We start from the raw sequence: 16342 nt of genomic DNA, 5'->3' as shown, positions 1-16342 counted from the left end.
CTTTCCTTGCTTATTCACTGATATCTCTGTCAATCATGACTTGCCTTGGGGCACTTTGCTTGCAATGGAACTTTTGTCTAATTTTTATTGGCTTTATTTAAACAATTTTGTGTGTATTCATTAGGAATCATTGTGGTTTAGGATTGGGTAAAAGCTCATCACATATGGAGTCTCTGCAACTTCATGAAGCTCTAATTCACCATTGCTTTGCCAGGCCTTGTCATCATTTCTTGATGGGGTGTCTGGAATATTAAATAAATGATATCAACAAAGCACCAAAAGATTTTAGCAGTTCTGAAGGAAGGATAGCGATGCTTACAAAGAAAGTGATATTTTGTTTTATTGACACTTCGAAGAGGGCTTATAGCATTAATTGCCCTATTCTTACATGGAATCTTACTCGTATTTAAGTTGTAACTTTAGATATTTCATAACATTAAATAATTCAAAATGATAAGTAAGTCTTGAGATAAAGGGAGATTTTTGTGGATAAAAATACATCATAACAGAAGCCCTAATGCAAGCAGACTAGAAAGAAAAAAAAAAAAAAAAACGTATTTGAGTTAAATAAAGCAAACATATCTGAATTAAAGAAAAAATTGAATAAAAGAGAAGTATTCAAATGAATAGGAGCAGTACTGCTCAGGGGTGTGTGGGCCAGATAACCCACTGCTCAGATAAATATGGCATACGGAAGCAAAGGAATGGACCTTATGTCCTTTGTTCTATAACCCACCATGTACAAGATACGGGCATTATATAACAGTGAAAAAGCTAAATCTTCTTTCTGTATATTTCCACTCCGAGAGCCCTCCCTCTGGTACTCTGACCTAACCAGATAGTCCTCTTTACCTAAAGAAGGAGGCCCATGGATTTTTAAACAGACTTATCTAAAGTGCTGGCTAAGAAAAACTGCAATAAAAGGAGCATATGCCATTTGCAAAGGCCTGTTTGTTGAAGGTGGAAGCTTTAACGGGATTACACGAGGAAGAATAAAACAGCTGTGTCAATCTGCTCTTATGACATGAAGTCCCCTAACAGTTACTTCCATAACAAAATTAATTTCAACCATCCAATGTTAATTGAGTTCAAGTCTTTGTAAACAATTTTTTTGGGGGGTAGCTCTGTCTCAGCTGGGCTCTGGGTACTGTAACAAACAGCTTGCGGTTTCTGTATGACCACCACTTTGCTGTCTTTTATCATCTTTATTCAGAGTTGTGTTAATACTTAAAGTGAAGAAATACCCCATTTTCAGGCTTTTGGCAAGAACATTTATTTATAAAGAACCTTCTTTCAGAATGCTAACTGGTACTGAAAGCACATTTTTTGTCCAACTGGAACACTAAGACTCCCTCAAAAGCCATACTTTTAAACTGTCAGATAAAACAGGTGGGAGACAAATAATAAACAGTTTGGGAAGCTTTCAGAAATGGTGAAATGGTGAAGAAAGGTGTTAAACTGCTCTTAATGACCTTTTCTGCTCTCTTGATGCCCTTCAGAAGGCCATGTATGACTACCTACTTTTTGTAAAGGAACTTCCTAATAAAAACGTTTGTGGCAGTGCAATAGCAGGTCATGTACAGCATTTTTTTTAGGTTTTTTATCTCTATCACTGTTGCCTCCCACCACACATACCTTCAGAGAAGGAGGGCAAGAGATTGGCTTTTAACCTAGATGTGCAATGTAGACTAGCGTAAGGTAGCTGGTCTTGTTTTGGGCTTAAACCAGCATAAAGCCTGACGGAGACAGGTTGTCTGAACTTCTCAGATCCCTTTCCATTCCTTCCCCTGACAAAGACAGCTTTGCATGTGCTGTATGTCCTTGAAGTTTGAGGAAATGACCAACAGAACAGAAGAGAGATCTTCCACGGATGGAGTTCATTACAACAGAGTGCAGTGCAAAATGATGAAGAAGCAAATTTCTCAGCCACATCACCTGCATATGATGGATATGAATGCATACACAACTAATCTGTTTTGTTATCAGGAGAATAGACCAATTGATTTGTCTAATAAACTTTGCCCTCCCAACAGCAATGAAAAAACATGTTCATAAGGTTCAGTTTCGTTTCCTGAGTGATCCCAGGTTTTGTGTACTTTCTTCATGTTCATTGGTTTCAGTTCTGTTTCTTTGCTGTTAGCCAGGCAGAGTATAAAAAGAGTGGCTGTGCAGTGCTTCATACACCACCCAAAGGAAAAATGGCTGACCAAAACGTCCGCAATGCTGGTTTCGGCTCCTGCGGTATCAAAGGAGGTTCACTTGCTTCACACTTGATGTCTGAGGAAGCAAAATCTAGTGGGGGAGGCGTGCGTTCTGGAGGGCCTACTGCTACTCTCCAAGAGATGGGTATGAGCAACTTCTTTTTTTCTTTTGTGGTTTTGCGGTTTAGTGAGTGGGGCCAAACAGAATTTTGGCCTTGAATATAAGCTTGTCAAGTGATCACTTCCCTCCTACATTCCTGTATCGCACTGCAAGACAAAAGATGTGGATATTTGACTGCATGTTATGTCTGGGATGCTAGTAAGGATGTTTTCTGTGTATGTACATATGCATGAGTATATATATACATAGGTGTCATTCATGAGATTTGGGACAGTGTTTATTTGAAGTTTGCGCTCTCTCTAGGAACCATCAATAATACAGAAAGCCATGCGAGCAGTAAGCAACCATACACTTATGCAAGAACATGATCTGTGTACCTACATTTCATATAAATAATCAGATTTCTTTTGCTCTTTACTCATACGCACCCCTACGTATCACACACGTAGAGAATGCATAAGAACTTATCCAGACCCTATAACAGAGGGAAATTAGCTGCAGTTCAAGAGCTGAATTCACAAAGGGAATATATACACGTCCTTGCAGCATGTTTCCAAGTACTAAAAATAGTCATGGCTGGCTTTCACACGAGCTAACCCCACAGGTGCTTGCTTTTCTGTTGCATATGCAGAGCAATCCCTGATCTGACAACTTGAAGCAGCTTGGCACTTGTTTAACTCCAGGTCCGGTGGGATTCAAGCACAAGGTATTCCGCCTACTAGTCCCACCTGTGGGACCCGATTCATCAGGCACTCTAAGTACGCACAACCCCACAGAAATGAGAGCCCCATGTAATCCTGATTTACCCTGCAGCATGGTAGTTAGCAGGGTGACCTTGGGTAAAGGCTTCAAACCCCTCAGCACCTTAGGGTAGCCACGTCTCTCACACTTCAGGAGTGTGCTCACCAACAGGCTGTGGACTATCATGTTGGTCAACTGCTGGCCAACTGCTTTCACGGTAAGCAGCTACAAGTCTACTGAACAATGGAGCTGAGCCTGACTTTTCCAGCCATAAAATGAGAGGTTGGCCAGGGCCCAGATCTGTGCAATCTTTTAATTAGTTAAAAAACAAAAACAAACAAACAAACAAAAAAGATAGAACTGGCTGAAAGGAGGTAAGTTATTTTTTTCAGATGTGGCTTATGTTGCTGCCAGTATTTTTCATAGCATGAGGCTCTTTAGACACTGAAGAAGTAAGTGACATAAGGGTCATTTAGAGAGATGCTGCATGGGACTCCTGTGAGGCATTGTTTGAATTTTACTCCGTATGACTTGATCAGTGAGTTTAGGTTACTGATACAGTGCTTATTGAATACTCGGTAGCAAAGAAGTTAAGGGATGGTAGCAGCAGAGGGACTGAATATGAGAGAAAGTCAGGAAAGGAGGAGAACCATAGGAGTAAATAGCAGGAGGAGCTACTTTCAGGCACGCCAGTGGATTAGCAGCACAAATCCCAGTCCACAGGCACCACATTAGTTGATCTAATATTATAGCAGAGCAGAGAAAATTGCACAATCCTGCCTTCTGCTGCAGATAATGGTGGTACAGCAATACTCAGCATGGCCGTAGCCAGTGGTGAACCTTGGTGGTGATGCCCTACACAGACCATGAAGTTGCAATTTTTAAAATAAAAGACTGAACATTCGTGTCCCCTCGTGTTGGGAATATTTAGAAGAGAGAGAAGCAAAGTAAACATTTGACAGTGCCTGATTTTATTCTTGCAATGAAACAGTATCAACTACACCCTTTTATAAAATGCACTGTTTTTGGTGAAGATAAATCTGCATGACTTCAGGAAACCTTAGCCGTGCCTACAGCAGATACTCCAAAAGAGCTTTTATCCATGTGAAAAATACTCTGTCTGTAACATTGCCAAGACAGGTGTGAGCTTTGGCTCCCTGCAGCAGGAGAGCTTGCCACACGTTCTTTGCCTGATTGAGAGCTAAAAGGGTCTGATTTCATTTCCGCAGGTGCTCACTGAAATCTCTCGCTCTTCAAACACATCTTCTTAACCTTTTTATTAAGACTGTAAACCCTCCCCCACGAACAAAGGTGCATGGAGGAGCGGCTGATTCTGCAGCAGGGCACGAGTATTGTTCAGCATCACTTTACAGAAGATGTTATAACAAGCTCATCACCAAAATATTTGAGCATCCTCCAGGAATGTTTTAAGGGCTGTCACTAACATTTGTCATTGTTAATGTCTTAGTCCTCTCCCACAAAAAGAAGGGTTCGCAATGTAATACTTTGTTTGGGGCTTATTTATAATGAGATGGAAATATACATATGCGTTGGTCACTAGCTACCACAGCTTGCTGTGTTCAAAATCTCGAGGTATGTTTTATGCATAGGTTTATGCTATGGAAAGTGAAGTGAAAGGTATCCACCACCTGTAGCAGTAAGTGGTAAAGGCTGCAACAACCCTGAGTTCCTGTAAGAGTTTGTTCCACAGCCCTCAGGCAGCTCCTCAGAAAACTGCGATTTCAGCAGAGGCAAACTGCATCCAAAGTGGTTTGGAGAAGCAAATTAATCAAAAGCAGTCTTTGTGCAAGAATTGTAGGTTTTCTTTAAGTTCTGGCAATGTTCACCAAACAGTATAAATGCCCCTTCCCCAAGGTGGCACGTAAAAAACAGTGTAGTGATGGAACAAGTCAAGTAATCAGCAGTCTCTTTGCCTTCTAATACATTTTCTAGCCTTGTTTTATTTATTATTATTATTTTTTTTTCCCATTTGCTTATTTTTAAAGAACAGTAGATTATAATTATCCTGTGAGGTTACTTCCAGTCAGGAAAGCGCAGTAACACTTCCTTTGTAACTGTTGTAGGTGCCAGAGGCTCAACACATTCCTCAGGTTTTACCAGCAGCGGGATCTCCAGTGGATCCAGGGCCTCTGACATGATGTCGCAGGAGGCCAGATCTCATGGAGGTGGAGTCCCCAGAGGCGGCACAACTTCCACTGTCCAGTCCATCTGTAAGTGAGAGTCTTCCCAATAAAGATGAAATAACAAATGATTTCTCAGCTCTATTTTACAGTTACTAGAGGAAGGGGTGTAAAGAGAAGTTGCTGCATTGCATTTTAAGCAACATTTCTTCTGCTTGTTGCTTTATACTGGGTGGGAAGCAGAAGCTAAGGAATTAGGGGAAATAACTATGCAAAAAAGTTGCAAGGATGGAGGTGGATAGCAGAGACAGAAAGCTGAACCACCTAGTCACGGAAAAAAGGTCACTGGAAGTTTAGGTTATTAATTGAGTGTAACACAAACCTTTGGTCTATGTTCTGGGAGTGCTTGTAACTCATGCTTAGATATTCTGTATGTTTCCCTGTACAGCAGCTTTGCTTTACATTGTTCTCATGTGTTTCTTTGTGTTTGTCCTTAGCAATGGGTGGCAAAGGAGGAAGGCACTGAACAGAAAGAAGCATCAGTCTAGAAGTAAGCTCTGCAAGCAGTTCATCCTATGCTGACGGAATTCTTTGACATCTTCTTCCCTTCGTTGCTCTCCCTGGTGCTAATATAAAAGGCAAAACCTTTTTTACATGCACAAATAAAGGTTTTGTTAAAATCATGGATGCTTGTGCAAAATTAATGGGGGTGGGGATGAGGATGGGGATGGGGGCAGGTTCTTCCTTGGTTAAACGTTCTCTGAAGCACAGGCATATGCAAACACAAGCCAATAAAAGGAAGCTACAGTACTCTGGATTGGAATAAGTCTCACCATCTGCGCCTCTTGCTGTTCCCCACTCGCCTTTCATTCAGATGTGCTCCCACTGCACCATTTCCCCAGATACACACAACATTGTCCACTTCCTAGACATGTTCCCACATACATTCCCCTTTCCTTCCATCTTCCTTCTGTCTTTCTGGCTTCTCATGCTCCCTCCCCCATCTCCTCCTTCCCCCCATATTTCTAATAAGACCACATGATGCAGCCTCTCCTTTTACTTTCTGTAAAATTACAGATTTAGAGATTTCTTCACACAATACTAATCGTTTACATGTTAGCTCTCATATTTAAGAATTTTGAACTGTTTCGTTCACTGCAAATGAAATGCAGAAGCATAATCACACACAGGTTGTGGTGTTGTTTTTCTGTTTGTTTGGTTGGTTTTTAAGGTCAGATGCCTTGATTTAAATGGTATTTAAGATGTTCACACTCACATGAAATCTTCCTTGCTCATTGCCTGCATGCTGGTTATTTACTGCTAAATTGTTACCCCTGTCATAAAGAACTAACTGCAATATTGGTGTTGAATTATGTAGTAAACAAAGACAAGAAATGAAGAACATGAGGTCCAGATGAAATGAAAAGAAATTTAAGGTATTATGGAGTAAAAAATTTAGACTCAGAGGTCTGTGAGTCTGACCGAGAACCGGGAGGCAGGCTCTCTGGTGTTTCTGTGCAAAGGTGGAACCATCAGTTTGCTGGGACGCATCATCTTCAAGTCTGGGCTGTTACGTGGCTCTACTTGAGCCACCCTACTCTTTCCTCCCAAGGTCTAATGCAGCAACCTGTAACTACTAAAATACATCTCTGCTCTACCAGCAGATCTTTGTTCACTTCTGCACGAGGTAGAGCAAGGTCCATGATTCCCATCCATACACTCCCCCATGTGCAAATGCTGTCAGAGAGCAGCAAGGATCCAGGTGCCCACAAGCAAACTGGCTTGTATTAACCTGTATTAACATTGATGATGCTGAAGTGAGTTGTAACAATGAAACTACTGTAAGGATGAGTAAAAATTAGAAAAAGTCAGGCACATACTTAACTTGTCAGGCAAACAATTAATGCTATATTATCTGGAAAACAACATGCAATCCTTTGATCGCAACTAAAGTCTTTGCTTCTTATTTGCCTGTATAACAGCAAGACTTAAAACCAAGATTCAACTTCAGTGTTGGTATTTCTTGACCTCAAGTGCTTTTGGCTTGCTTAAAATATGCTTATCATTAGTGAAAGCTAACAAAAGATATTCATGCCTAAAAGAAGAAAAAACAACCCAAACCAAGGCAACAATTGTTAATTACATTTCATTTCACTTTTTAGCACTTACGTGATTCTGGCATTACTAATTTGTGTAATTTTTTCCATCTTTGGACCCTGCCATATTGAGAGCTCTCCTAGATACTTCTCCTAAAGCAGGGAGCATCCTCTGTTGCATTTGAATTCCCTCAGCTGCACCAGCTCCAACAGGCCTACAGGAGAACAAAGGTAAGTGCTTCCTCCTGAATGCCTCACTCGCAGACCACTTAAGCAAATTCATATGTGCATTATCAGAAAGGACGTATTTACATTTTTAACAGAATATAATTGAAACAGTCAAATAACAGCAGATATGACAACCTAACTCCCTCACGTCTCTCAATCAATCGTCTGCAAAAAACAGACAGAAGGGGAGAGAAAGGAAAAGAGGCAGCAGTGTGTGATTACCAGAGCAATAGCAGTGAAGCAATGCACTGCAGAAAGAACATAGCTCTCTGCACAGAAATCAATTCCTCCCATGGGATGGGGTCGATAGTTGCCTGACAGGACAGTATACAGGCAATTTAATAGCATTTTATCTAAATGAATCTATTCCTCCCCCCCACTGGCCTCACAGTTCATGAGCAGGATCTCTTAGTAAAATAGATTTATTTATTTTTTATCATATAACAGGAAAGCATTTATCATGCTGAAGACACTACCACTGTCTATTAAAAATCATTTATCCCTGTTAGTTTCTCATTACCAGCAACTCTTTCCCAGCATTGTTATTCTAATTAGTTAACTTACGCACGCGGTCCATAAAAATCACTTTCAGTTAACTCTGGAAATATTTTTCTTACTCAAATGCTTTCTAAATTACAGGTCACACTTTCAGGAAAAATAAACTCACAAACCAGGCAGAGTCAGTTGATTCAAAAGAGTGGTGGTATCTGAAATGACATTTTTATGCAATAAAAGATTTTTTTTTTTTTTGAACAATACATTATACACAGAGATTGGTTGTCCAGTGTATCTATTTTAATAGCACTTTAATAAATAAAGCTGGGCTGATCTTATCAGCGTGTATCTGTGTGAAGTAAATGGTAATGAATTAGAACCCCTAATAAGCATCATTCCAGGGATGGATCTTTGGCTCTCTGGGAGTTTGGTATTGTGCCCCAAAGGCTCTTGTAAATCCAGCTGCAGTTCTTGCTCATCATTTAGAAGATTAGGGGCTGATAAGCGACAGTCAAGCCTTATTAGGACAGGCTAAGGCAACAGAAAACATTAATTGGGTAATTTAATGCACAAGGAGACAATAAATGCCTGCATTGTGGTTCAGATGCTGTTCCTCTATTGATTTGTTCATGTCTTATTTTGTGGAATTCTCACAAATTCTTAGTGGGCAGAGTGAAAGACAGGGTCTCTAAGTTTAAAAACATGAGACTACTTTTGTTATTTCCTGCAGCTTCTCTTTGCCTCCTGCATTACTAAGGCACCCTTCAGTATCCCTGTCCTTGGCAAGCCGAAGAATGAAAACTGATTCCTTGCCCAAGGACTCCTCAAAGAAAGGAGGGGAGAGAGCCAAGTTATGGCAACTACCTGCGCTGAAATGATATCTTACTATCTCACTTGTGTCATGGTTTCATCTCTTAAAGGTAAATTAGAATATCCCCGTTCCCATGGGTCAGACAGGCAAGAGACAGCGCGTGCACAAAGCAGGAGCACCGTGACTTTGGGAAGAAGACCAAACTCTCTTTTCCTCCTGGAAATCACTTGACAAATTTCTCTTCTCTTTCACTGTTCTGAGGAGATGAAGAAATAGTTGCTGGGCTTGTCTTCCTCTGGAAGTAAGGAAGATGAGAGGAAGCTCCTAACTTGGGTATTTCTTCCCTGTCTAGTGCCAGAATTAATCCACTCACTTGTGGAGTCACACAATTCACTCAGTGGTGGATTTTAGTGTCTCAAAAAACAGTCATTTACATATATTTCTCAGCCATATACCAGCTTCTTATTTGGATCCCATTTTAAAATTTCCTTCCCTGCTATCTCTTTCCCCCAGCTGAACAGGAGGGAAGAGTTTCTCTCAGAGTGGAAGAAGTTCAAGATGAGAAGGGGAGATTTCCCTTTACTTAGCTGACTGAGGCACTCATATCCTCTCAACTTCTAACACTGTAACTTGGAAGATTGGCAGTGATAATTCATGAACACTTTATTTTAATATTTTACATTTGAGTCAATTTGAATATTGAAATGCAGTTTTAAGGCAGGCATGCAACATTATTTTCAAATTGCACATTACGTTCTGTTTGACAGCATTTGGTCTCACTTATTGTAGCTCAATTCCAGGTTCAGGTGCAGCTTTTGTCTCTTTGCCTTCCAAGGCCCCCAGCCACAGCCTCTCCCTTCCACCTGTCAGCTTGGTGATGTTTCTACTGAGAGTGATGTTCCTGGCACTCGTGGCACTGGCTGGAAGGCTCTCTCCTTGGCAGAGCACCCCTCAACTTCAAACTTCCTCAGAACTGACCCATTTCAAGTTGGTGTTTTCACACCTCCCCGTATTTAAGGAAGGAGGTAGCCCTTCTCACATTTACCGTATGATGTGGTGCTGCACATCGCAGGTCCCTAAACTCATGGATGCCATGGTAGAAGAGGCAGGGTCCACCTACAACCCAACATGACATCCCCTCCACCACCACGTTAACCAGCGCTCCAATGCACTCCTTGCATCCTCGCAAGGACTTGACCCAATCACAACAGCCTGAGACTATCCACCATAGCAAAAATACTTATTTCTTCTTGCACTCAACTTGGCAGGACAGCCAGTGGCAGACCTATTCTGCTGGACATAGTGCAAGGATAAGTCAAGGCAGACCTCCGCATCTCAGAAGATCTGAAAAGCTACTTGGAGTCAGACCAACAAATTCCTTTCAATCAGCAACTGGGTACTCAGTAGCTGGGTCAAGCAGATTAAACCATTTTCTATCGTGGAGCAGACACCCCCATGTTCTTTCTGTGAGCTTTCATTCTGCTGAATTTCTGAGCATTGTAACCTTAACAAAAAACAACAAAATTGTGCAGGCTGCCCACAACAGTCCATTTCCTTAGGGCCTCATATATTAAAGAGACACGATTAATAATTTTATTTAAACACACAGTAATTCAAAAGATTGCAAGTACATTCCCTTATGAAAATATTCATCATTCAGGATTATACTAATTAACTTAAAAGAGTTCCCCATCTTTCACTCCATCACTTTTGGGGAATAAAATGAACACTTAAATATAATCCAGTTTAGTGCTCACCTAATACAAGGAATATTTTATCTAAGCTATCTTATTTTTACCTGGGGATTCTTTTTTTAAATGCCTGGTTGTGAATGTGAAAATAAATAAATAAATAGATTTCCCTTGATGTCATAAAATTTCATAGAAAATATTGTCTCTAAGGAAAAAATAGTGCATTCTACAAAAGCAGTTCTTAAAATTCAGATGTTGCTCTCCGCAGTCTTTTACAATTGGAATTTCCACCCAGCCAAGATTTTTACTGGCCAGTTTTAAGCTAGCTCTGCAATTTATGTTTATACATAAACAGCCCTGATTTTAATTGCTATCAACTTCTTATACTTGATAGATGGTCTTAAACATTTTTTGTCTCCGGAGACTATTTACTTTGCCAAGTATTGACACACTTTCAAGATTTATACTTCTCTAAGGAACGAAGTTTACAATAAAATGTAATGTATTCCGTGGCTGTGAATGGTAATGTTACTGAACAATCCGAAGATATTTCACAACTGATAGTTATTTCCCTTTTGCACCCAGCCCTGTGCTGTTTTAGTTCTGCTATAGACTTAGGGTTTTAAGGAAAACAAAAATGCCTAATTTGCCAAATATAATGTTTCAGAGATCCAATATTACTTAATTTACGTTTCCTTCCACAAGAGACATTATCAGACTCATGACTGCACTTCAATTTTTCCCAATAATTACTATTAAAGTCTGGTGGAAGGGGTTTGCTCAGTTATGGGACAGGAGTAACCCGTTGCTTTACAAAGGTCAAACCGAATTTCACACCACAGTCAGGAATAAGCAAAGGCGTGAAGTACGATGTCAAGCATACAAGTGGTTGCTAGTTATTAGACAAACGTAACTCAGTAGACGAAGAAAGTCATACCTGGATCAAAACATTGGGATCCAGTGTGCTGGTAACATCATGGGCCACAGTGCTTAGAGAAACCCAGAGGTCAAGGAAGGGTTTTATATAAAAATAACGTCAAATCGTACCATCCCCATGTTACGGCTATTGCACTGCTGCAGAAGTAGCACTGTCAATAGCTCTGCCAAATCAGCTGAAAAGACCTCCATCACCAAAAATATTCGTGGATGTGATTTTAGTGACAGAGAACAGCTCCCAGCCTTCTAGGAATATGCTTTTAAGGGAGAAACTTTCTTTTTTTTTTTTTCCTTTTTTTTTTTTAAGTCAATTCAGCTTTTCAGTGTAGCTTTCCATATTTATCTGTTTTGCAAATAGGTCATTAACTGTCACACAGGTGTTTTGCAGAGAAAAGGAAAGACAGCTCTCGGTTGCTCTCTTTTTATCATACTGTTACCATATCTCAAAGATTAGAAGGCACCGAAGCAATAAAACGAGAGACATGCCCCACATGTTCCATGACCTGCTCTTCCTCACTGACTGGGAAATGGAAAGGATGTGATGCAAGAGGGTCTGTAATTTCCCTGGGGTAGCTGATGGACAAGAGTAATGGCTGTCAAGCTTTAAACTTAAATACCCCAGCGTCTGCTCGTTGTGAGACTACAATTCCAGGTTACGTGGCATTTGCCATTGAGATGGAGGAGATATTCCCTGCAATTTCTGTAAGAAACACTAAAAAATCCTAGTAATAAACTATTTTGTCAAAGTAATAATTTATATAATTACCCACTGGGAATCCTTGCCCTGGCCATCCTCCCTCTCCAACATGTTTTATAAAGATTTTGCTAGATAAAATAATGCAGTTTCAACTGCAGACAGAATAAAAACTGAACAAAGCAACAGAACAGCAGTATAAAGTGAAAAGAAATGAGCAGTTGCTTAAATCTGTTAATAACCAGAAACAGACTCAACCAATGAGAATAATCGGGGAAAAAAAAAAGAGACCAAAACCAAAAATATTTTTGCAGATTTCATCCCTGTAGGAGCAAGCAATAGAAGTGGACAACTAACTAAGGTTACGTGCTAAAAAACATGTAAACACTTAAGCATTTATATACAAATACTTGAGAAGTTCTTCATATTCTGTCAGCATGAAGTTTTTTACTTGTGTCTGGTAGTTTGTGTTGCAAAGATCTTTCGCCTAGTGAATTTCTAACAAAAATTTTATTAGGACGTAAGTTACCTTTAGAAAACTATTTCAAGATATAGAAATAATAATTCTTCTGTAGTGCAATTTATTTATTTCTTCTGACCCAAGGGTATAAATCGGACAGTAATTTTGCACCAGTCCAATGGAGGACTTATAAAAGACAGTGAATGAGATAATTCATTTCTGATTATTTGTGTTTATTTTATCTTTAGCATAAATAGCTTATGAAAACAGTCTGTTAGATGGCTGGTGCTTTTCTGATGAATTTTAAATTACGTATGGAATATTCTTAAGATGTGAGACACTGAAAATACAAATATGTTATTAATTTGATTCTTCTCGCCTTCTGTGCTTAAAAAATGGTATACATACAAAGAGGTAAATAGCATTATGATTTTCAGATAATCTGTTTTTAAACTGTTGATTTGGAAAATGTGAGATTAATAGCACTGAAAACAACTAAACATAATAGGATTACAATTTAATATTAACTAAGTGTTTCTTGGGGGGGGTCTGCTATAGCACTGCCTCATTGCTGGGATGCACCAGAGTAATTAGTCTGCAGTGGCATACAGTGGTGATACATGATAACTGCAGTTTTTTCTTGCTACAGTGAGGGTTTTCCATCCACAGGTAACTGGTTTTTGTTTGTGATACCAGTCATAAACTGGCACAGAGTGAGTTTGCTTTTGCTGTAAGCTGGTTAGGGAGACACCAGTTCTCAAAGGACACCCTGCTGGTCCAAATGTGCTAGCAAAGGTTTGCTTGCTTTTCTTCCACATAGCAGAATTATGAAAAATAGCTGGTTTCATGTCTGCTATACTGAAGGACTGGCTATATTGCAGTCTCCTTAGGAGAGCTGTTGTAGCCAGGGGTGGTCAGGGTGAATGGGTACTGTGCTGGCCAGAGTGAGGTTTAGATTAGATACAAGGAAGAGATTCTTCACTCAGAGGGTGGTGAGGCACTGGCACAGGCTGCCCAGAGAAGCTGCGGATGCCCCATCCCTGGAGGTGCCCAAGGCCAGGCTGGATGGGGCTTTGGGCAACCTGGTCTGGTGGAAGGTGTCCCTGCCCATGGCAGGGGGTTGGAACTGGGTGGGCTTTAAGGTCCTGTCCAACCCAAACCATTCTGTGATTCTGTGATTCTATTATTCCATGTTTTCACTTTAAGTTTGCAGGCAGTTGTTGGTGTATGTTAGCGTTCCCTGCAGCCTGACCAAACCATGCCACACCTGAAATACCAGTCACAGGTAATCAGGGCAGTAAAGTGAAGGTTGTGGATATTTCACTCCTACTTTGAGGAATTTGTAACAGAAATATTGAGGCTAGCATGACTGGAGTGCAAGTGGAAATCTTTACGCATAAAGGTAAACCAGAACAAGAGGGCAAAGACCACAAGACCAGCTTTTATTTATAAACAGGGCATAGACATCAGCAGGCAAGCTCATAATTGCTGAAGAAGGTGGTGATGGCATCCAGAGCAAAAGGCCATGCTTCAATATGGCCAACATAGAGCCGGCTTGTCCTGTCGCAATCTGGGGAGGATGGCGAAAAGGAACTTGGTACCTGGCAGTGCTCTTCCTGCTCGCCCAACATACAAATATATGTCTTCAGAACTGTTCGAGAGGAGATATCTCAATAATCTTGGCTTTCAGGATGTCCCCACAAAGCACAAAGGTTAAGGATCTGATGTACAGAAGTGGCAGTCAAGGCCTGACTCCCACAGAAAGTCAGTAAGATTAAAATGCCTAATGTTTGTGCATTTTAAAATCTGCCTTTCAGGTAACGTGGAGTTTTGAACCAACATCTGCATTTTGATTAGAAAGTTCTGTTCACCTAAAAAATTCAGGTCCACAGAGGATCTCATGTAGTGCATCCTCCTAAAAGTTGTGTTATGCTCACTAATAATCCCTCCCATGCCTCCGTTATGTTCAGCTGTTCAGATTTCTAGCTATTTTTACATGGTAATTTTGACTCCTCTACTTGCTAGGGTCTTTATACTAGATGAAGTATACTAGTATACTTTATACTAGTATAAAGATGGTCTTTATACTAGTAGGAAAAGGGTTAATGAAGGAAAAAAGGTAATGACTCAAAGAGGGAAGGTCTATAACAAATGTATTGATATAATATATAGAAGATAAAAAAAAAAGAATTAGGGTCTAGTCAGCAATTTCTCAATTTCAATATCTTTCTAGTTCAATGAACCCCATTAGATCAGTATGTGGGAGACTACTTTACACTCACGGTACCCCTCTGTTGTTGTTTTCATTATTATTATTATTATTATTATTATTTTATTTATTTATGTTTATCCCTAGGGAGTCACAGAAGCTCAAAATATAACTTTTAAGTCACTCACATGACAAAGCTCACTGACTATCCCCACTTCTCTCCCCTTTGCTAACCCACTAAAGTCCATAGATAATCCCTGTCGAAACCAAACACCAGCAATATGAAGTGGAGAAGAGTTGAAAGGGAAGGTAGGGTTCATGTTTATGAAGGAAAAAGCAATGGCAATGAATCTCTGGACTGAAAAAAAATAAATCACAAGGAGCAGTTGTAAGCTTCTCTATCTGAGAGGGTAAAGAGGACACAGTTCTCCACCTCCAGCCTCTGGAGACCATCTCCCACTCAAAGTGGGACTCTTGCTTACACATATAGAGCATGTGAACTTTGTACAGGTGAGTCTTGAAACCCTTGAAGGATGGGGGTATCTTGAGATGCTTTCATGCATTGCCACTGATTTCAACAGAATTTGGAAGTCTAAACACATACAAAAATCTGTGTCTCAAACATAAGGCTAAACAGTTCTTCCACTAGTGGTAAAAAAGGTCACTGCTCTTTGAACCCCTGATAATTAAACTTAATCTGTATTACTAGGGTATCTTGTGTTGCTTATTTTGCGCAGGCTAGCTTATACCTTCTTCCCAGTGTGAGCAGTATAATCTTCTGTAGGTGCTCCTGCGCATCTGTCTTGTCCCTCATAAGCAACTGAAGAATAGTGAGAGGAGAGCATCCACTGCAGGCTTATTGTGTGTAACGGTGTATCTGCAGTGCATAAATGTGTTTAAATGGATCCCTTCTTACGATATTTGCAAAAGCTAGCAAGCAAGCGGTCATTCACTTCCTATGGAGACAAGTTTAGCCCACCCAGGAGTTGCTTTTGAACACTGCTACTGATCGTTACCTGTAGTGAGCCAGCTAGCAAAAGTATTAAACATTAATGTATTTCAGTTGTGCCTATCGACGGTGCATTTTAAATAGACTCTGCTATACTCTCCCAGTGGAAAGATTTATTTTACTTTAAGAATATATAGGACTGTGCTTTCAGTACTTTTTCTTTGTTTAACAAGAAGCTCTTTTACTGAAAACCCAGCAGACCATAAAACCAGTCAGGGGCTTTTATCCGGGATGTCTGACCCATCGCCTGACAATAATTAGTTCAGGTTAATTACAGCAAATCTGTAGATTTGCAGCCTGAAATCATCTCATCCCCTAAGCTGAACCCTCCAGAGGTTTCTTTTATGAGCTCTGCATCCTAAGGGTGGACTTAAAGTAATGAATTTGTCTCTAATAAGATTCATAGGTTTGTTCCCTAAGCAATGGTGTCAATTATAGAATCTAACACTGATGGCTTATTTTGCTGAAAATAGAGAAATTGAGAGTTTTTAATGAAGCATGAAGGATTT

At 40.1% G+C, this 16342-nt stretch overlaps 1 protein-coding gene across 1 annotated transcript; it reads left to right on the top strand.

Moving 5' to 3' along the window:
* The first annotated feature begins 2132 nt into the window (after positions 1-2132).
* LOC310895738 (uncharacterized protein) lies at positions 2133-5887 on the top strand. Its single transcript, XM_083827376.1, has 3 exons — positions 2133-2346; positions 5148-5294; positions 5702-5887. Exons 1-3 carry the CDS (start codon positions 2199-2201, stop codon positions 5728-5730), a joined length of 324 nt encoding a protein of 107 aa, XP_083683502.1. The 5' UTR covers positions 2133-2198; the 3' UTR covers positions 5731-5887.
* Positions 5888-16342: the final 10455 nt, after the last annotated feature.

Source organism: Anser anser (genome assembly GCF_964211835.1).
Source record: "Anser anser genome assembly, chromosome: 2".
Lineage (NCBI taxonomy): Eukaryota > Metazoa > Chordata > Aves > Anseriformes > Anatidae > Anser > Anser anser.
The sequence above is the reverse complement of the archived record's forward strand: the minus strand, read 5'-3'. Positions and strand labels throughout refer to the sequence as shown.